Source organism: Curcuma longa, chromosome 9 (genome assembly GCF_044706935.1).
Source record: "Curcuma longa cultivar G26 ecotype Majalengka, Jawa Barat chromosome 9, ITB_CL_G26_1.1, whole genome shotgun sequence".
Lineage (NCBI taxonomy): Eukaryota > Viridiplantae > Streptophyta > Magnoliopsida > Zingiberales > Zingiberaceae > Curcuma > Curcuma longa.
The window spans coordinates 2,251,042-2,273,969 of record NC_133869.1 but is presented as its reverse complement, the minus strand read 5'-3'; the positions used below and the strand labels follow the sequence as shown (position 1 = coordinate 2,273,969).

General features: G+C 41.2%; 1 protein-coding gene across 1 annotated transcript; it reads left to right on the top strand.

The window, feature by feature from the left end:
- The first annotated feature begins 5,093 nt into the window (after positions 1–5,093).
- On the top strand, positions 5,094–5,767 carry LOC141835074 (ran-binding protein 1 homolog b-like). The gene is made up of 3 exons (XM_074722500.1): positions 5,094–5,279; positions 5,382–5,533; positions 5,622–5,767. Exons 1-3 carry the CDS (start codon positions 5,134–5,136, stop codon positions 5,765–5,767), a joined length of 444 nt encoding a protein of 147 aa, XP_074578601.1. The 5' UTR covers positions 5,094–5,133.
- Positions 5,768–22,928: the final 17,161 nt, after the last annotated feature.

Below are 22,928 nucleotides of genomic sequence, written 5' to 3'. Positions count from 1 at the left end.
CGACAGTGGGAATGCCTTAACCAGGCTATCTGGAGTCATCTCAAACCGACAATAGTAACACTAGAACACTATAGATTTATTCTGAGGAACCCTGACAAGGTATAATTGGATAATTTGGTTAGAATCCTTGTAAATGTGCATGTATTAAGGAATGGAAAAGAATCCATAGACAATCAATCATTGTTTCGAGGAATCCGAAGTCCTAGGATCGCCTTCCACACACTGTCACAGTCGATTTCTCTTTAATTTAGGATTAGGAGCACTAGCACTCTCTTTCACTTCCTTCACACAAACCCAAATCACATTTTCTCTCTGCTCTTCTTGTGTTAGTTTAGTGATTCATTCCACGATCCCTGTGGATTCGATATTTTATTACTTGACGACACCCGTATACTTGCGGGAACCTATCACTAACAAGTTGATCTAAGTGTGTAGGGAGTATAGAAAAGTCCTAGTTGAAGCTAGGCACAGGCAAGTCCTAGTATACACTAAGCAATGAAAGTCCTAGTTGAGGCTAGGCACACAGAAGTCCTAACTGAAGGCTAAGCAGTGGAAGTCCTAGTCTAGAGGACTAAGTAGAAGTCTTGGCAGATCAAGTGCACCAGGTGAAAGTCTAGGCAAGTTAGGTGGACTAGATGGCTGACATTGGTGTTAGTAGAAGCTCTAGAGCCAATTATGTGATGATTGACTAGGGACTTTTATATCATATTCTATTATTAATAGAGGCATAGTTTTTTGTTATTATGCTTACTTTGTATTTGTGTCAAATTAACTAAGTATAATAATGTCCTTGGGTAGTTAGTTCTAATCTATATCATATCGATTATTTGAATCAATAGTGAGATGATATAGAGAACACTACTCTTAATCATTCCTAATCAAGCATTGATATTCAGGGATGATATTAATGCGTTGAGACTAGCATGTAGGTCAACTAGATGACTTGATCTCACAAGTCATTGATATGAGATATCGAGTTGACACATGGGTATATATTAGAGAATGTATACTGAATTGATCCGCCATGAGAAAGTTTTATGGATCGTTATATAAGTGTTATAAACTTTCTCATATGACTATTGGTATGAATAGTCCTTAGACCTGAAGTTACTATGGTTCCCTACATAAGATGTTATGTACTTTGATATCGTCAAATGTCACCCGTAACAGGGTGGACTATAAAGGTGATCACTGGGTATGTAACAAATTATGCGGAGGGATGTGAGTGATGTAGATGGGATCTATCCCTCCCATATAACGGGAGTGATATCTTACGGCCTCTTGATAGAGTAGGACCACGAAATGCATGGTCATGCTCAAATGAGTCAATATGAGATATTGAGATCATTTGCTTGAGTAAGCCTACTTGGGGATCAAGAAACATAAAAATTGATAAGAGGATGACAGGTCTATGCCTCATTGATCAATATAGATATCGATGATAAAAAGACATGGTCATACATTATAGTAGTCACCGTAAGTTTATATTGGATCTCGACATTCTTGCCACTTGGGTAACAATGATACATTGCTAGATGTCATTCATTGCTTATGTTTCTAAAAGAGTTTTAGAAACATTGCCAACGTTGCAAGAACCTATTGGGTCACACACAAAGAATACATTATTTTGGAGACAGGATCATCTTAGTTTGATTAAATGAATCATTAGTTGATTGAATGGACTAAAATAAGTTAGACCCATTACTTGGCTAAACTTAAGTTGTACTCAAATTGGTTTAATTTGAGTTAGACTCAAATGAAACCAATCTAAGAAGGCAAATGCATGCAAAGGGATTAATGCATGAAATGAGATTTAATGCATGAAACCTCTATATTGCATGCAAAGGGATTAATGCATGAAATGAGATTTGATGCATGAAAACCTCAACGTTGCATGCAAAAGGGGTTATTGCATGAAATGGAGTAATGCATGCAATTAGAAGTTGAGAAGTTTTCTCAACGTTGCATGCAATTGGAGGTTGAGAAGTTTTCTCAACGTTGCATGTAAGTGGATTAATGCATGCAAATAGGATTTAAGCTCTTCTCAATGTGATAGAGGAGAGATTTTTTCGTTGTCGTGTATCCTTGTTCCATTGTCTTTTGGCCAAACAAAACTAGTCTTTAGAGGAGAGCCTTAGTGTGGTTGTTAGCACCAAAGATTTTATCTCCTTCTCAAAGATAGTGTTCGTGTGGATACTGTAGACGCGTGGCCATTTTGATCGTGTTGAGATCCGTCATCAAAGAGTTGCTATCGGGATTACGAAGGGCTACTCTACAAGGGTAACTTCTTGACTAAGGTGTAGTTAAAAGAAACACTTTCTTTATGTATACGCATGGATCTCTGTGTAACGCCCGCCCTTACCAGAGCCTTGACGGAAGTCATTTGAAGTGTTTTAGAGGCTCCCGAGGTCGTATTTGACCTCCCCAGGCCGTGCCTCAACTTGCCACGGCCGTGCCTCCCAGGCACAGCCGTGCCTCATCATTCCAAGGTTGAAAACACGGCCGTGTCTCAGCTGGACTACTCTGTAGACTAAGTCAGAGTACATACATTGACAAGGTATTACATCATTTTGCCTTGTAGAATTTCAAGAAAGGATTTCTGTCGATGTCACATGGTGTGAATATTTCGAAGACTCAATGTCCCTCTTCTAAGGAGGAGAGAGATCGCATGAATCAGATCTCTTATGCATCTGCATAGATGATGAGCGTAAGTCATATATGATTTTTAGCCTTATTTTAACGCTCATCTACTTGTAATTCATTACATATGCTACACTTTGTCTCACCTTATTCTTTTATAATTGCATATTTCTACTCTTTTGCTTGGAGATCTGTTCTTCGTATATTTTGAATGACAGGATGTGATTTAGAGCCAAAACGATGCATTATTGATGGTGGAGCAAGGAATGGAGATTGAAGCACATTTTGATGAGTTTGGAAGTCATTTGAAGTGTTTTAGAGGCTCCCGAGGTCGTATTTGACCTCCCCGAGGCCGTGCCTCAACTTGCCACGGTCGTGCCTCCCAGGCACAGCCGTGCCTCATCATTCCAAGGTTGAAAACACGGCCGTGTCTCAGTTGGACTACTCTGTAGACTAAAAGTAAAATGGCCATAACTTTTAGCTCCGATGGAACTACAATACGTGTCATATACCAAATTGAAGAGAACTTCAAGATCTACAACTTTAATTCAGAGCATTTTAACTGATTCCAACTCTAGGATATGCTAAATCACACTAATATACCCACCTTCTAGAAGAAGTCCAGGTAGGGGCGTGCCAGGAGCAAGGCAGGGCGTGTCTATGAAGCAGGGGCGTGCCTCCGTCCAGCAAGACAATTGCACATGGCCGTGCCTCATAAGCACGGTCGTGCCAGATACACTTGTGAAGGGTCGTCGTCGGCCGGTGAAGTGTTCATCGAGGGCAACCATTGTCGAAGAAAAAACATTGTTAATAACTCTTGTGAAGAGCTATCCAATCATTGTCAATCACCTCTAATCGTTGGACGACCATCAACTATCTCTACAGAAACTTTGAAATTTTCGGAGATTGTTCCATCAAAATCGAAAAGGTTTCGACCATTTGTCCTATATCGACAGTCAAAGGTTGACCACCAAAAACTACACCATAAATATGATTGTTAGTCATAGTTAGAAACTTCAAAAAACGATCACGACAAAACGTTGTTGCGTGTTTTCAGAATTAGATTTTCTCTCAAATCGATTGTTATCGATCATCGGCTAGTACCGAAGATGATGACATGACTCGTGACTTCGGAAGCCGTTCAGACGAAAGCTTGACATGGATCAGTAATAGAGGCGAAACTTCAATAAGGACCGATCGATTGATGCCAACTTCGCTCGACACCATCAATAAGCAACGCATTGAATAATTTATTATTCAGTAAAATTTTAATTTCTAGTCATACCTTATACACGGTTATTTCTTGTATTTATATGCGTGTGTTATGATAATTTCTTATTAATTATTATTCTATTTTTGTTGTATATGTTTATAAAACGTATAAATACATAGATTACATCGGAAAGATCCCAACACTAAATATCCAATATAATTCTCTTTTATATAGGCTTAACCCAACCGCCCCATTATCCCCCCCTAATTCAAGATTATTATGAAGTAATCAATTTCTTTCTTAAATAAATTTGAAGAATATAAAGTTTGACTCGGTTGCTTCGTCTACCTCCTTAGATGCATCTACTTCCATTATCAACAAATTTTATATAGTTTCTTTAAGGTTAGAGGTCAAATTCAAATGTTGTCAGGAGAAGAAGAGAGGAGATTATCAAATATTACTCCAAGAATGCCTGCACCCGTGAATCTAGTAATGAACTTGAGGAGAGGCTCATTGGCTTCTTGCATTGGTTAACACAAAGTAAGCTTCAAAGTTTTATCAAAATAGATCTATCACACAATCTCTTTTCTAAAATATGTTAACATGATATCAAATAAGGATCTTTCCGGGCAATCGTTAATTTTATAGGTTTTTTAGGGTAATCGACCCCTTTTTATTATTTATTATGTTTTAAACTTTTCCCTACTAAATTAATTATATTTTTTTCTTTTTCTGTTTCCTTTTATGTAAAAAGATAAGATTTGTTATTTTAATAGTTTTACATGATTGATCTTATAATTATATATGAGAAGATAAATCAAGAAGTTACAATTAATCATAATAAAAAAATATTATCATAACTTTATTAAAATTAAAATTTTTATTTTTTTATATAATTTTATTTTATCCTAACCAATTTAATTATGTCTCAAACCTCTTTATTTCCTTCCAATTGGCATTCACGATGATTGGCTCACGTGCGTGGCACATACGAAGCAACGGTCATTGTTTCCTCGTGCTCTCATGACAGCACTTTATGGGCTCTCTGGATCTGCGTCCATTTATGTATGGCATCCATCACGTCCGTCCAAATCATTTACGGGTAGGCTACTCCTTGATCAAACGGCTTACCCTTCTTTTTTGGATGATCGGACAGTTGATATAGTCTCGCATAAGACGCCACTTTGTTTTCCAAAAAAAGTAAATCTTTTTCTGTATAAAATCTAAACCCTAATGCAAGCTTGTGACGCTGTTCTTCTACTCTCGCTCGTCTGAATTCGATGCCGAGCAACTTACCCGACCGCGAGGAGGTGGCGGCCGCTGCCGGCGAGGATGAGGACACTGGCGCCCAGATCACTCCCATTGTCACCCTTGCCGAGGTGGCCGTCACCACCGGCGAGGAGGAAGAGGACACCCTCCTTGACCTGTAAGAATTATTCGTCATGTTGTCTGATTTTCGTCCTTCTAAATCTAATTTGTTCGTCACGTTGCCTGATTTTCTCATGCCTTTCGGTGCTTTCCTCATCAGAAAGGCGAAGCTTTACCGGTTCGATAAGGAAGGCAACCAGTGGAAGGAGCGGGGTACGGGAAGCGTGAAGCTTTTAAAACACAGGGAAACTGGAAAGGTGCGTTTGGTGATGCGACAGTCGAAGACCCTCAAGATTTGCGCCAACCATCTTGGTGAAGCACTTGTTCTTTTCTCAACTTTGATTATATGTGCTTACATATCGGTTCTCAATATTATTTACAAAAAAAAATGCTGTGCCAGTTGTTCCGACCATTAAGATTCAGGAGCATGCGGGGAGTGATAAATCGTGCGTGTGGCATGCATCTGATTTTGCTGATGGGGAATTGAAAGAGGAGTTGTTCTGCATCCGATTCAGTTCTGTAGAAAGTAAGCAATTTTTATTTTGAGTTAATTTGTTCTGTACTTTTAGTTTTGGTATCCTAGTGATATAACTACATAAAGTTAATTAGGATGATTCTGACTCATTTTTACGTTCTCTCTGAACCATTTTAGCTTCTTTGGAATCATAATACTTTTGGAACTGATGGACAAAAAATGAAAATTAGATTTTTTTTTTGTATTGAAACTTTGGGATTTGAAAAATCAGTGAAAAGATGGTCATATTTGTGCACCAAAATTCTCATAATTTCATAAGGCTAAAGAACGTTCTATTATATACAAAATATACCTATATTCTACCAATCTGATCAATTCCTTTTATTTTCTCATTTAATTGCAAACATAAGAATTAGAATTCTGTTAGAAAATCATATTTTAGTACAGAATTGGGATTCTTTTTCAATAAATTTGATTCTAAATAAGCAGTTATTATTAGTATCTCATTTTTAGTTTTATATCTATAAAATGAATTCCTTAATCTTGTTGTGGCTGGGTTTCCCTAGTCATTTTTGTCTCTGTGAAATTGTAACATTTTTCTTATTTATGTGTGCCAATAATGGAAGAAATAAGGGACATAAAAATGCAATCAATTTCATTCAGAACATGTTGCTGTTTTAGAATTACGTTAGTGTTGGGATTATGAGCTTATTGTGGATTTCTATTTGACTTGTTGCTTCTCTTGCAACTCGTTAACCCCACTGATTGATTCCACATATTTACCATTACATCTTCTTAATATATTCAAATATGCTTCTTTATTGAAAGTACTTTGTAAGTTGCATGCCTAAGATGAAACCAAGTGAGATGTGCCCTTTTGAAGGAGAGTTGTTTAGAATTTGAACACATTTGTGATTGTGCATGAGCTATGCTGTCCAACTAGTTGATGAATGACGATAGTAGTATGAACCTGTATATGCAAAGCTTAAATTTACAAAACATGCAGAATTAATCAGCTTAAGCTATACAAAATTTCATCAAAAAAACATATAATTTTAGATCCATATATATAAACATGTCATGTATAATGATGTGTATTATTCATCTTAATTAATCAATAAAGATGAATTTCCTATTAACTAACCTAATAGTTCATGCGAGGATGATCTTAGAATCGACAGGAGTATTGAAATACCAACATCCCCAAGTTCAAAGGGGTAGATGAACTTTAATTTTAATTTTAGGCAATTCCCCTAAAATATTCCAATTCAACTAATGTTCATTAAATTGATGAAATACTTTGGAAAAAGTAGCTGTTATATTGGAAAACTTGTGTTGGAGAATTGATTTTGGTAAAGTGTGCAATGCATTGTATGAGGTACTTAAGCTTAGATTTATGACTGTTACTTTCAAATGTCTTGAAAACTAAGGCCTTGTCCTGTAAAATTAGGAAACTACTAGGAAAAGAAAAAAGACTAATAAAAAAATCATAGAAGAAATATTTCCACTTTGATTGAAGGAACAAGGGGCGGTCTGACGCACGAAGTTTTTGCCAATGTGGGGTCCCGGAGAAGGGTCGGATCACGTTAGGTCTATTGTAGCAGTTTTACTTTGCATTGCAAGAGACTGTTTCTGTGATTCAAACTCATGACCACAGAGTCATACGATAACAATTTTATTGTTGCATCAAAGCTCTTTTGATGGAAGGAACAAGGGTGGAAAAAAATTAAATAAGGTAGAGAAAAAGAAGAAACATAAATCAAAAGGTTCTTTTTTTAAGCTCAGTTTTGCATTCCATTCAATGTGAAAATTAGGATTCTAGCCAAGCCGGATGCAAGCAATATAGTGTAAACTGCAGTTTTTCCTTCTCTCAACCTTTTCTGTTAAAGGAAACAAAATAAAAGTACAATTGAATTTTTTTTGTCACACTATTTTCTTCTTATGATATGAAACATGCCGTAAAATAATATGTCAAAAAAATCCTGTTATTCTGCATTTTGTTGCATGAAAATAAGTTTACACAATTGATATTGATACTTGGAACATACATATTCAAATCCTCAATATTAATTGTATCAGTTGCATTTGATCTATAGGATGAGATTAAGAGAAAAACATTGAGTGAAGTAGGATGACATACTTAGGCCCCTTCTTACTTAGCAATATATTTAAATTATAATGTTTTCTCTTTTTTGACATGTTTTTAGTATTTTTCTTTGTTGTAAAAATGTCCTTCAACCTTTTATCTAAAATTAACATTGTCATTTTGTGAGTTTTTTTTTTATTATGGAAGTTCTCTGTTAAATTCTATAACTATTTTGTCATTATACAATTTTTTCCATAATTTTAGTATTATTTAATTTGGTAAAATTTTCATTCTTTAATCTGAGCTTGGAATTTCTAGCAACTCCTTTATTCCAATCCTAATAATTTCTCTCATTTATGCTGAAGATTTAGTATTATTTAGATTGGATTATTATGTTGTTCAGTCTTGTAATTTTTAACTGAACGCCATATTTTTCTCTTCTAATCTATAATATGAGTGACTCTCCCCTGTTCTTTGAATCAATGCACTGTACATATTATTTTTGGCTAAGAGGAGACCAAAGATCATGGAACCTCATATCAAGGACACTAAATACTACTCTCATGAAACATCTTACTCCACAAAGCTAGTTTTTCCCTTATATTGTAATCTTGTACTATTTAGTAAGCAATGATAGAAAAAAGTACTACAATTTAAACATAAAGAAATATACTATTCCTATTGAGATCACTCTATGGACACGTCATCGGCCACTCAGCACCGAAGTTGACTTCGTGAGGGGGAAGCAGACGATGAGCTCCGGAATCCTGCAAGCACCAACTCAATGAGAGGGAAGGCCGGGGTGCCCTAGCTCGACCACTCCAACGCTCAAGTTAGTCACCGGAAGAATAAGAGTTTAATTGAAGGAGTGTGATGAAAAGACTGTGCATGCGTCTGTATGTGTACCTGTCTGCATAGGAAGGAGATTATATAGACGAGAGTGAGAGGTCATACAGGCCTGTCTTGTCGTTAATTAAGGAGAATATTTCCGCGTCGAGATTTTGTCAGAAGATATGTTCCATCAGGATGTGAAAACTATCTCATCATTATCATAATAGCATGAAGTCGTATCATTCAGCACCATATTGTGATAACAGGGGACAGGTTATCATGTCACATAATTACTTATAACTTGGCGGTGATTTGACTGACTGACAAAGATAGGGATCGACCTAGTGTTAGGCAGGACACTGAGGAAGGAGATTGGTTGACAGAGAGGTTGGCCTTCTGAGCAGAGTTTGGACGCTCGAGTTTGAGTGAAGTACCGAATTGGGAGAGGCTGAGCTGAGCTGGGAGAGGGCCGAGCTGAGAGAGGGCCGAGCTGGGAGATGACAGAGCTGGGAGAGGCCGAGCTGAGAGAGGGCCGAGCCGGGAGAAGGCCGAGCTGGGAGAGGGTCGAACTGAGAGAGGCCAAGATGAGAGATGGCTGAGCTGGAAGAGGCCGAGCTGAGATATGATCGAGTTGGGAGATGCCGAGCTGGGGGCTTGGGATCGAATACCTGAGTCAGAGCTCGTCCTCGGGTGTGGACTCGAATCATAGGAGAGGTTGATCGTCCTTCTCGAGTCGGGCTTAAGTCGCTGAGTCGAGACACGAGGCCAAGTCAACCTTCTGACTGACGTGTTATCTACTCGGATCAGACCTTAACTTTCCGGGCTCGTTCCGACTGAGTCATACTGTCCCATAACATGAGTCTCCCCTTAAGTCTAGTCAAAAGAGGTGATAGGTCGACTGATTAGACCAATTGATCGGCTTGAGTTCCAACTAGGTCTGAAATACTGTCACGCACCCCCTCCGTAGCGGTACAAATGGACCCCGTAGCTTCCTCCTCACCTTGGTATACCTCAATTGTATCTACCTTTATCTCTCGAGCCGAAAAGGCGAAAAAGAAAGCTAGAGTTGCCGAGGCCCCCGCATTGAGCCATGGGGCTTCCTCGGAGAGGACTCTTCCCCCTTAGCTGAATCCGAGCCCCTTGCCCCGGGACTGAATGAGCAGTCCAGCCCAACTTCAGGAAGGGCCATCGCCCCTGACAACCCGCTAGCTAGGGAGCCTCCCTCAGAGCCCACTATTGTGCCAGCTGACTCCACCAAGGGATCGTCGCGAGCCCATGAGAGGGATTTGCTACAGATGGTAGTGGAGCCTTTGTAACAAGAGGTGACCAAACTGGTCGCCTTGACCGATTAGCATGAGGCTCACTGGACTAGACCCGAGATCAACTGGCTGATCGTGACGCACAGCTTCACTAGGTCATCGAGGATACCAAAATACTTCAGAAGCAGACAGCTGATGCCATCAAAGGACAACGAGTGTTGGAGTCCGCGCTGGAAGGGGCTTGAGCTGAGCTGAAGAAGAGCCATGAAGAAGAGCCAGGAAAAAGCAACCACCTACAAGGTTGAGGAAGAGCTCCGCTGGTCTGAGTGTCAAGCACAGTGGCTGTGTTCTGAGGAGTATTTGGACAATTTTCATGCGAAGACGACAAAAATGCTTCAGCACAGCTTCGAAGGTGCTCTGAAGCAAGTTCACCAGGTCGGGCTATTCCCTTCAGGAATAGAGCTGTCAAACGGGTCAACCCATGACGGGGCGGGCCAGCCCATGGCGGATCCATCATATGGCGAGGTGGGGCGGGCCAACCCACCAATTTGGCGGGTTGAGAAATCTTCAACCCAACTCAACTCAAGGCGGGCCGCGGGTTAGGTGGGCCAACCCACGGATCTATTAAAAAATAAAAAAATATTAAAAATATTAAAAATTTTAAGTTTATATTATAATTTAAATTGATTAAGTTGAAAGTTTTAAGTTTGAATTATAATTTTTAAGCTTGAATTATAATTTAAATGGATCAAATTCACTAATTCATTAAGTTTTTCTACTTTAATTTTAAATTTTAAAATAAATAAATAAATTTTCTCAATTCGCGGGCCAACCCAAAGCCCACCGCGAGCCAACCCACGTGGGTCGCGGGCCTAGGCGGGCTAACCCATCTCAACCCATCTTAAAATGGGTTGATAAAATTCCAACCCAATCCGCCTCAATTACTTGGCGGGGCGGGCCAACTCGGCGGGCCTAACCTAACTTGACAACTATATTTAGGAACTTCGCTGGACTTTTTAGACATAGGGAAGTAGACATAGGGAAGATTTGGGTAGAGTTGCCCGAGTCCGAGAGGAGAGGGGACTGAGAGATTGTAAGGTATCAACTAATATAATGTTCAACTTTGGAATGAAATATCATTTTGCTAACTCGTCTCTATTCTTAGGAACTTAGTCTTAATGAGAACTGATAAGACCTAACGGGATAATCAAGTCGAGAGAAAAACCCTTAAATTACTAGAGTGGCTGGCGACCAGGCAACTCGAGTCTAGAGTATTCAACTTGAGAGAAGGGTGAGGCCCGACAACGCTTTACTTCGGGACGCCACTAGTACAAGACCAGGGGAGATCAGTCCGAGTTAGAAGAGGTACTTCAATTACTGAAGGGCGCCGTTGGTCCGAGACCAGGGGAGTCTGGTCCAAGACAAGGGGAATAGTTTTTGGGACGCCACTAGTCCGAGACCAGGGGATATAGAGATCCACGACTATGTCCGAGTCGGGAGAGATGATAAGAAGGGCAATTGCTGAAGGACGTCGTATTGGAGTATACTGAAAAGACTAGCTCTTTTGCATATAAACATTTCATGAAATAAAGGAATCATATTTTGGTCAAATGGTTGCAATAGATTAGACTTGTAACATGTCCCCTTAATTTACATTGTAGATAACATGGTGTCTGTGAGACACAGAAGATCATGATTATCAGCTCCTTGTAAATTATAAATTAAGGCTCACAACCAAGATGACTTTGGACAAACCATCGGGAACGGTTGTAGTGTAATTCAGTAACTGTCTATCTTGACTGTAGAATTACACTAGTGCACTTTGTGTGTATTGAGTAGGACCATGGTCCTGACTCATAAATTGAACAAGACTTCTGTTATTATACTTATGCACTCTTAATCCCGATATAATAAACGTATATTTAGTAACTATCACTTTGATTTACCAAAAGATGAGATCTTTCCGTCAGATCAAATATTCTAAGTTGGGTGATGGTACTATCTATATGGTGTGTCGTTAATTATAGAAGGAATCCGTGTCCCAGTAGGGATGATGTCCCCTTGGAGAGCTCATAAGGATTGTCAAGTCAAATCTTGCAAGTGGACTCGGTCCGACTGACAATAAGGTTGAGTGGTACTATTCAAGGTCTTAAATGTCGATTATTGAGTTGTCAGTGAACTCAGATAATTGACGGACATACGATATCTTAAACACGGGGAGCAATGCATAAAATAATAAGAAGGAACCCATAACGTAATTTGGGGATTGGATTGGTAGTGCAATAATGATCCTCTAGTGGAATGAATCGTTATTGATGGATGTAGGTGTGTATTCGAGGTAGAATACGGGATCCAAAATCCATCAGAAGGCCAGATCCAATACCTCCTCGAGGTCCCTGCTGTAGCCTGAAAAAATCTCTAAAAGATGCAATCAAACGGATGAGATTAGTTCTCAGCCGTCGGATGAGATTTAATCTCTACCGATGGATGAGATTGGTTCTCAACCGTAGGATGAGTTAGTGGATGAGATCAACTTGTATCCTTGGGATTAGATCAAGTTGCATCCAATGGATCAAAATGAATAAAGAGGATTAAAAGAGATTAAATTAGAACCGTTGGATGAGATCCGTCCGATGGACGAGATCTCTTCGGTTCGATTTTAATTCTCTTTGGAAGCAAGAACCGGTTCACAAGGTGAACCAAACGCCTCTCTCTATAGCCCACGCCCAAGTGAATTATTTGTGACCATTGGATCGAAGAGATCAAGTTATATTTAAGAAGATTATATTAGAACCATTAGATGAGATTAAGTTGCTGGTCCTTGGTTTGGTTTTATTTCTCTTTAATATAAAGTTGGTTCACAAAATTAAACCAAATCCTCCTTGATGACCTCTTCCATGGATATGGAAATGTTTTTTTAATAAAAAACTGAAGGGGGACCGCCAAGCAATACAAAGCTCGATTCACGACTATGTCCTAGTCGGGAGAGGTTAAACCCTAAGAAGGGCAATTATTGAAGGACGCTGCTGGTCCGAGATCAGGAGAATAGTCTTCGGGACGCCACTGGTCCGAGATCAAGCGGATATTGAGCTCGATCTTCGACTATGTCCGAGTCGGGAGAGGTTGAACCCTGAGAAGGACAATTGCTGAAGGACGTTATTGGTCTGAGACCAGGAGAATAGTCTTTGGGATGCTACTGGTCTGAGACTAAGGGATATTGAGAGGACTCGGGAACGGAAGGGGCCTACAAACAGCTATAAAGAGCATGTTTATTAATCATAAAGAACTTACAACAGGATATACATGGGAGAATAAGGAGTTAGTCGGGCTCCTAGGAATTGTTTAGTAGAAGCATTGACGCTCAAACCCGATAAGGCCATAAAGTGTCGTAGAAAGGAGTCCTTGAAGTTGGCGAAGGAGCGAAGAGAGGAGGGGGTAGTTTGTCGAACCAATGCTGAGCCGATCCGCGAGGGTTGTTAGAAAGACACGACATTTGATGCCGTTCGTATACTGATACAATAGGGCGGCGTTCTCGAACCGTTCTATATGGTCTTCTGGATTTGTGGCTTCGGTATAATCAGTGAGCTGCAGAGTCCGAAAGTGACCAGGTAACTCTTTTTTTAGTATTCGCCTGGTGAAAGGTGAGTGTTGAACTCGCTCCCGTCCCCTAGCCAAGGTCCTTTATCTCTGGTCGGGTCCCTGAGAGGGGTTCTTCTACGGCGGACACCATGGATGCCCCGTAATAATCTGCTTCTTGTATGAGCCTTACTGGAGGGGCCCACGGAGCTTCTGTTGGCGGTTGTGGCCTTCGAATGGGAACTTAAGGGACTTCAGCGGATCTCGTCGGTATCCTTGAGGGCGTGACGGTCACCGCCAATAGAAGCTCCGTGGGCCCCTCCAGCGACAGGTTGGTTTTGCAAGGCCGCTTGGACAACCACAGCTATGAGGCGGTTAAACTCCTCTTGCGTCATGGTGATGAGGGCTAGTTGGGTGGGGTAATCCATGGACATATCTCAAACCAAGAGGAAGAAGTTCCCATAGATGGTGCCAAAATATATTCCTGTTGAGATTGCTCTATGGACGCGTCACCGGTCCCTCAGTACCAAAGTTGACTTCGTGAGGGGGAAGGAGACGATGAGCTCCGGAATCCTGCAAGCACCAACACAGTGCCCTGACTCGATCACTCTGACGCTCAAGTCAGTCACCGGAAGAAAAAGAGTTTAATTGAAGGAGCGTGATGAAGAGAGTGTGCATGCATCTGTATGTGTACCTGTGTTTGCATAGGAAGGAGATTATATAGACGAGAGTGAGAGGGTCATACAGGCCTATCTTGTCGTTAATTAAGGAGAATATCCGCGCATCGAGATTTTGTCAGAAGATATGTCTCATCAGGGTGTGGAAAATATCTCATCATTGTTATAATAACATGAAGTCGCATCATTCAGTACCATACTGTGATAACAGGGGGCAGGTTATCATGTTACATGATTACTCATAATTTGTTAGCGGTGATTTGATTGACTGATAAAGACAGGAATCGGTCTAGTGTTAGGCAGGGCATTGAGGAAGGAGATTGGTCAGCGGAAAGGTGGGCCTTCTGAGCAGAGCTCGGACGCTCGAGTTTGAGTGAAGTATCGAACTGGGAGAGGCTGAGCTGAGAGAAGTTGAGTCGAGCTGGGAGAGGACTGAGCTGAGAGTGGCCGAGCTGGGAGAGGCCGAGCTAAGAGATGGTCGAGCTGGGAGAGGCCGAGTTGACAGGGGGCCGAGTTGAGAGAGGGCCAAGCTGAGAGATGGCCGAGCTGGGAGATGCCAAGCTGGGGGCTTGAGATTGAATATCTGAGTCAGAGCTCGTCCTCGGGTGTGGACTCGGATCGCAGGAGAGGCTGATCGTCCTTCCCGAGCCGGGCTTAAGTCGCCAAGTCGAGACACGAGGCCAAGTCAACCTTCTGACTGACGTGTTATCTACTCGGACCAAACCTTGACTTTCCGAGTCCGTTCCAACCGAGTCATACTGTCCCATAGCATATACTATATATGATTCAGGTTCATTTGTTTTAAGTTAAAAAGAGTGATCATGTGATATCAGTCAATTGTTGTCATTGTCAGTGTTGATATATCTATGCAACTTGAACAAATCATTTGTCCATAAACCAAGTGACTGTGTATGACATGGGATTTTGTCCTAATCAACCAACTTTATCGATTGTCACTAAATCAAGTGCAAAATGATTTCCTTTCAAACCTAGGGTGGTTAGGGCAACCTGTCTTGAGAGATAACGAAGGGTGTGGTTCCCATTTTTAATTTGGGTTGCATCGGGAAAGTAAATACAAGTTTCAAGCATGAAAATGCTGCACGTGGAAACAACATTTTTCTCATGTTGGCATTGAATTGATCATCTTACAAATCATTGGACCATAAACCAATTGTGCATGTATGGTGAAGGATTTTATCCTAGGCAACCAACTTAATGGACCATCACTTGTAAAATGATCTTTGGATTGTTAAGGCACCCAACTTTAGAAATAAAGAATGGTGTTGTTTCCTATTTACTTAGAGATAAAAAAGGGTGTGGTTCATTTTTAATTGAGGTTAGATTAGTCAAGTATATGCATGGGATTTGCAATCATTAAAATAGTTGTACATGGAAACAATATTTTCTCATGTTGGCATTGAATTGCATAACATCAAATTATTATGTTAATGCTAGGATGCTTTTCTTATGGAACATGTTGTAGGGTCTGACTGTAATGTTTTGACAAGAACCATTGCATCTCCATGAACACTCGGATGTAGTGTTAAATATGCAAGATTCTCACACCCTATATTGGGTAAGAACAAATATTATAAGAAATCTAATTGTTTAAGATTTAGAACATGGAGTCTAGAAACACTCACTGATAAAGCAATAAATGTAGTAGATACAATTATTAGGAAAAGAATTAATATTTTGTATATAAGAGACAAAATGGGTAAGAGAGAAGATAAAAATGATAGAGAATTCCTATTTTAAGTTATGGTACATAGGAAGGAGTACAATAAGAAATGGAGTAGGTATTATTGTCGATAATTCGCTAAAGGAAGAAGTAGGAGTAGTTAGAAAGGGGATAAGATTATAGCTCTCAAGATAGTGATAATAAAAGAAATTATTAATATAATTAAAATATATGCACCTCAAGTATGGTTAGATGAACACACCAAATCTAGATTTTGGGACGATAAACTATTACAAAATATTCCGCTAATTGAAATGATTTTATTAGGAGATCTAAATGAGCATGTAGAAGTGAAAAATGAAGAATATAATAGGGCGCATATGGGTTATGAGTTTAAAATAAAAAAATGAAGAAAAAATTATATTGGATTTTACAATAGTATATGATCTTATACTAGCTAATATATTTTTTATATATAAAAAAAAGAGAAAACTTGGTCACGTTTAAAAGTGGGAATAATAAATCATAAATTGATTTTCTTATGGTTAGGAAAAAGGATAGAAAGATGTGTAAAGATATAAGGTCATTCTAGAGAAAATTTAACTATCCAACATAGGTCATTAGTGTTGGACGCCTTAAGTATAGTATCAATAGAAGAAAAATATGCATAAATTTTAGAATTAAGTGGTGGAAGTTTAAGGATGTGAAGCAAAACATATTTAAGGAGAGGATAGATGTATAAGTATTAGAAAAAATGTACGACTCGAATATGACATAGGATAAGATGATATCAAAGTTAAAAATAATAATCAAGAGTTTACTCGATGAGTCAAAGGGATATGCATCACCAAGTAAAGAATCTTAATGTTGGAATGAGAAAGTACATGAGAAAGTAAAGAAAAAATGAATAATCTATAAGGTATTATATAATTATAAGAACGAGAAAAACATAAAAAAAAATACAGTATCCAAGAAAGAGGCCAAAAAACAGTGAATGAAAACTATTGAACACTTATATCGAAAATTGGATACAAAATATGAGAAAAGAGACATATATAGAATAGTTGAAGCGAGAGAGGAATACAAAATATCTTATTCAAATAAGATGTATTAAAGATGAATGCAATAGAGTACTAGTAAATGATAAAAAAATAAAAGAGTGATGGAAGAGATATTTATAAAAAAGTAAAGAAAAAATGAATAATCTATAAGTAGAGAATTTTAGTGGTGGAATGAGAAAGTACACGAGAAAGTTAAAAAAAATGAATAATCTATAAGGTATTATATACTTATAAGAACGAGAAAAACATAAAAAAATATACAGTATCTAAGAAAGAGGTCAAAAAGCAATGAATGAAACTATTGAACACTTATATCAAAAATTGGATACAAAATAAGAGGAAAGAGACATTTATAGAATAGTTGAATCGAGAGAGGAATACAAGATATCTTATTCAAATAAGATGTATTAAAGATGAATGCAATAGAGTACTAGTAAATGATAAGAAAATAAGAGTGATGGAAGAGATATTTTCATTAATTTTTTAATAAAACTTTTAGGGGTGAGCAGTAGCCGCCCGGTCCGCTAAACCCGCCCGCCACCCGCATCCGGAACCCGCCAACCCGCAGGTTTAAAAAAAATTAAAAATAAAAATGGATAGAAAATTGACAAACCCGCTTGTACACGAGCGGGTTTCGGGTTTTAATTTTAAAATCCGACTAAACTCGACCCGCCCGCCTATTTATATACAAATAATAAAATATATGTATAGGGTTTAGGGTGCATTGAAAGAAAATGACAAGCATTGTCTTGATGATTAAAAGTCTCATACTTTCCTACTTGTAAGTGGTGTCATTCAAATTAAATCTTATGTCCTATTAATCTATTATATAACAAACTTTGATTTATCTACTTGTAGGCCAAAGAGTGCTGCATTTTGGATTTTTTTGCTCCAACTTGGATAATTCCTAATTACCTGGACTTGGACTTTGGTGTTAAATTATGAATTATCCTTATTTTTTTGTGTGGCCATGAGATGCTTCCTATTTTGGTATGAACATTGTTGATTAGTTATAAAACTTTGGATTGTATTTTAGACTCTTTTGTAGACGCTTATTATATCAATTATCATCCGTAAATTCATTTTTTTACATTCGATAACCCGCCAATCCGCCCGCCCGCCGGCACCCGCCACCCGCCACCCGCCACCCGCCGAATTTGATGCAAAAAAAAATCGAGTTGGGTTTAAATTTTATTAACCCGCCAATGGTGGGTCGGGTGGGAAAATCGCACGAACCCGCCCGACCCGCCCGTTTGCTCAGCCCTAGAAACTTTAGATGATCAATTTAACTTAGGTAATTCAAGTAGGTTAAATGAGTATAAAATTTAAATTTTTACCGTAGAATTCAAACTTCAGAAGTAGAATAAGCTTTAAATTGAATTCAAAATGGAAAAGCAGTTAGACCAGTTGATATTTCGATAGAGGTATGGAAGTGTCTAGGGGAAAAAGATATTAAATGACTTACAAAGTTATTTAAGTTGTATCATGAAACTTTGAGAAGGAGTAATAAAAAAAATTAAGGAAGAAAATCATGGTGACTGAAATCAATTTTGATTTATACTTGGAAGGTCGACAATAGAAGCTATATATCTTCTCACACAACTAATTGAAAAATATCGAGAACAGAAATAAGACTTATATATTGTTCCGGCTCCTTGTTGACGATAGTCACACCACCAGACAATAGGATGCCGCATCAACCTGCAGTTCCACGTCGACAAGAAAGGCCTGCAGAGACAACCACTGAACCCACGGATTAGCGGAGTGCCAGGGAATCCCGTGGCCACTCCGACGCTCAAGTTAGGAAACGAGAAATGAAGTGTGAAAGAGAGAATTCAAGATGCCTCGTTATCATACCTGCGGGGTTTATATAGGGGTGGAAGGAGCGATAGCTTCGGATCTCCGCGCTGGTAATTGGTGATGAGAGCGAGATCATCGGATCGTCTTTGTGACAGATTCCTATATCTGATGATCTAACAGTGTGAGTTATCTTCTCTGGATGGTTGGGATTATGCGAGACCAAGTAGGGGGGCTTGGTCTTAATCTAACTTCGCAGATAAGTTGCTGATCTTTGGTGAAAAGGTTAGCGTAGCGATCCGCTGATATCTACTCCATAACTTGAGGTCGGGAATGACTGATTTGGTATGGGCGGTTAGGAGGCACAAGTACTGGTAGCCTTACCTCGGCTGAGGGGTCTTCGTAGGAACGTCCCGAGCTCCTTGCGGGAGTCATATCTGAGGGAGGCGGCGCGAAGATCAGGTCATGAGGTAGGCTTGTGATGCCAGAACCTTGTCATGAGGTCGGCTTATGGTGCCGTGACTTTGTCAAGAGGTAGGCATATGATGCCAGGACCTTGTCATGAGGTAGGCTTGTGATGTCGGGACCTTGTCATGAGGTAGGCATGATGTCGATGATATGATGCCAGGACCTTGCCATGAGGTAGGCATGTGATGCCAGACCTTGTCATGAGGTAGGTGCTTCTATGCTTGTCACGAGAGGACGAGATTTATTCATCGTTGATTTAAGTGTTGTGGCCCGTGGTAACCTCTCCAAGGAGGTTTGTCCTGAGATCCATATGGTGCGGGGTAGGCTTGCTGATGCCTTGCCTGGGGGATTGGGGTATGATGCGACTTGTCATGGGTCCAGAGGAGCTCGGGTGGTATTGGGCTTAACGCTGACCTACTAATGAGGTTGGTCCCTGGAGTTTTCTATAAAGGATCGAACTTAGTCGTGGTGTGGTACCAGAAGGAGGTTGTTAGGAATGGGATGAGGGGCCGAGGTTTAGAGTGCTCGTCATGTATTTGGGATCTTGGGTCTACCAGGGGATTTGGTAAGGACTGCGAACTTTGTACTGGGATTAAGGAAGTCAATCTCGGGGTCTGGATGTTTTGAATAGGTCTTGCAGTATGCCGTGCTGGACTGGAGCTCTCCTCTTAGGGAGGTTGGTTTTCTCTGCTTTCCTCCTTTAAGGGGGTGTGGCCCCGTGTCTACCCCTGGGTTTCTCCTTCTCTATATCACGTGCTTTATTGTTTCCACGTCATCAGGAATCTTCTTCGCCGGATCACAAGCCTCCCGACCTAGTTTAGTCGAAGGAGACGTAGTTCGACTGACTGAACTTGAGTTTGAACTTAGGTCACCCTTATTTCTCCTGCATTATCTTAGTCGAGGTTGTTCCGGTATGTTTCCGCCTGATTTATTGATCATCCTTGTTCGTCGATCTAAAGTTTCGGTGCTTCAACGGTTGAGATCAGCTGACCGTTTGATTTAACTCTTCTCTCCTTCGTCTTCTCCGTTCACTTCTCCTAACCCTAATTCTCGCTTTCGCGCCCTCTGTCGCCTTTGCTCCAACTTCCTTTGCGAGCCCCGTGCTTTCCGTAAGTTTCCCCTCCCTCTCTTAAGTGTTTTGGCCGCGTTCCTTACGTTCTTCGTGTTCTTCGTCCTGTCCTCTTAAGTTTCTTTCGAAACCCTAACTTTTCAATCCCGGTCGCCTTTCTTTCTCTTGCCATTCCTGTGGCTTAGTTCTCCTCTGGTTGTCTTCTCTGCCCTTGCCTCTTCTTTAGATTAGGGTTTTCCCCGCGAGTTCTCTTGGTTCTATTAGTCGTCGGTCCCTTAGGGTTTCACCATCGTCTTTCTTCCCTTAGCGCCTTTTTGTGTCTGCCCTAATGTCGGCCAAGGTTCTATGGTATGAGAATTGTAAGCCTTCCCGGTTTAGTGGGGATGATGAGATCCTGCTCCGAGCCCAGTATGGAATTCCCTCCGATCACGAGATTTTGATTCCTACTAGGGCTCAGAGACCCCACGAACCTCCCCCGGGATACGTGACCTTCTTCCGAGAACAGATAGAAGGGGGTCTACGCTTTCCCTTGCCTTTCTTCCTGCAAAGCCTTGCCACCTACTTCCAGTTCTCCCTTTCTCAACTTGCCCCGAATTCCTTTAGCTTGGTATGTGGTGCTTCCATCATCTTTGATGTTTATCAAGTTCCTAGGGATCCTACCACCTTCCACTACTTCTTTGACCTCAAAAAGGGAGGGAGAGGTGAGATTTACCTAGCTGCTAGGCCTGGCCACAACTTCTTAGACAACTACCCTACCTCTCATAAGGGTTGGAAGGACAAGTATTTCTTCCTTAAGCCCCCCCAACCGTTATACCTGGCCGACCTTCTGGCGTCCGGAACCACTTCCTTCCCCAAGTTTGGACCAATATAGGTTGAGTCATACCTTCCTTACGACTTCTGCAGTCTTGTTAGATCTTAAGTTCGATGTGAAGGTCCTGATAGCCAATGAAGCCCTGTTGTATAAAGCTGGGCTGAGTCCAAATGACATCCCTATGGATGCTTCCTTGAGTAAGTTCCCTTGGTGTCCTTTAAAGTTCTTTTTTAATACTAACTAATTCTTCCTTTTCTGTTTTTGGTAGGGGAAATCATGTTGAGCGCTTCAGTTAAGAAGAATATGAAATGGGAGCTCACCACTACTGATAGTTGGTGGGTGGCTGAGGATGCCGCTGGGTCTTCAGCAGCTACCCCGGTGGAGGGGGATTTGGTTATTGCTGATCCGGGGGATTCTGCAGCCGACGCCGAGCCCCGGATAGAGACCGTTGCTGCTGTCGAAGAAGGGATACCCCCCCCGGCTTCTGCTGAAGAGACCGTCTACATTTATGCTTCCCTTGGTCCTTTTACGGGGGAGACCTCAGATACGGTGGTGGAGCTGGATCCTCCCCGGTGACTGAACCGACCCCAGGGGCACCAGCGCCAGATTTTTCCTACCTCTGTGACCGTCAGAGAGACCCGTTCCAGGAAAAGGGTTCGGGAGGAAGGAAGGCAGGTTCCTGCAGCCCCGGGGGGACCAGGAGCTGTTATCATAGAAATACCTGAGGTCGAGCATGTGGAGGACCAGGTCCCTCTTCCTGAGTCAGAGCCCTTGGCGATCTCTCCTCTAAGGTCTATCCCCCCCGAGCTCCGCACCAAGCGACGTCATGATAAGGGTAAGTCTCGTTGCTACTTCCTCCGAGGATACCGAAGCTCCTAGTGGGCCAGGTGAAGCAGATGAAGCCAAAGAAGTCGCGGGCTGCGCGTCCTCCTCGTGCTCCAGTGAGTTCAGAGCCTTCCTCGCAGACCACCCCTTCAAGCCCAGTCGACAAGGCTTGTACTTCGGTGGAGGATTACAGGCGCTATGAAACGGAGGTGCTCCCCAAGCTGCCCAACGACTTGTTGTGTCAGCGCATAAACGGATCTCTTGCCAGGGTATGATTCTATTTCTTTTCTTGTTCTTGCAAATCACTATTGACACCGTGGCGGTTCCATGGTATTTATCCTTAGGTCTTGAAGGAGTATCAGGAACTGGAGCGTCGAGTCCCTCCATTGGAATCTGCTAACCGTCAGCTTGAGGCTCAGGTAGTCCGACCTCCAGACCCAGTTGAAGACCCCCGTCCTTGAGGCGGAGCTAGCTAGGGTCAAGGCTCATGCGGAGACTTCGCGCTTGGAGGCTGAGGGAGCTCATGCCGAAGTTAAGAGGATCTCGGCAGAACTGGCGAAACTGCATAAGGATGCCGAGCTCAGGACCTCCCGTCTCCAACAACTAGAACAAGAATTGCAGACCTCTCAAGCGACTTTGAAGACTTCTGCAAGGGGAGCTAGCTTCGACCCGGCAGGAGGCAAGGTCGGCTGAAGGAGGGGCAAGGTAAGTTGGAGGCCGACCTGACCTCCCAACGCAGCCAACGGGAGGAGCTCCACAAGGAGCTCTTAGAGAGCATCCAACAGAGGCAAACCCTAGAGCTTCAGGTATCTGAAGAGAAGAATTTACGGGCACAATTATCTTCCGACCATGAGAAGGTATTGTCTGACCTCCGCGAGGAGCTGGCTAAGTTGAAGGAGGAGGAGGAGCGGCGCTGGCAAGAGAGGAAGGCTGCCTTTTTGAAGTCGCCAGAGTTTTATGAGATATTGGGAGCTCGTACCAATAAGATGCTGAAGTATGGCTTCGACGGAGCAGGGAAACAGTTCGTGCGGTCGAGCCTGATACCTAAGGGTGCCGACCTAAGTTTTTTGGATCCCCATAAAGTGTGGGAT

Excerpts from the sequence above, each read along its gene's own strand:
- LOC141835074 (XM_074722500.1), top strand. The coding sequence starts at position 5,134 with ATGCCGAGCAACTTACCCGACCGCGAGGAGGTGGCGGCCGCTGCCGGC. Across the intron at positions 5,280-5,381 it reads GAGGACACCCTCCTTGACCT|AAAGGCGAAGCTTTACCGGT; the intron begins GTAAGAATTATT and ends TTTCCTCATCAG. Across the intron at positions 5,534-5,621 it reads GATTTGCGCCAACCATCTTG|TTGTTCCGACCATTAAGATT; the intron begins GTGAAGCACTTG and ends ATGCTGTGCCAG.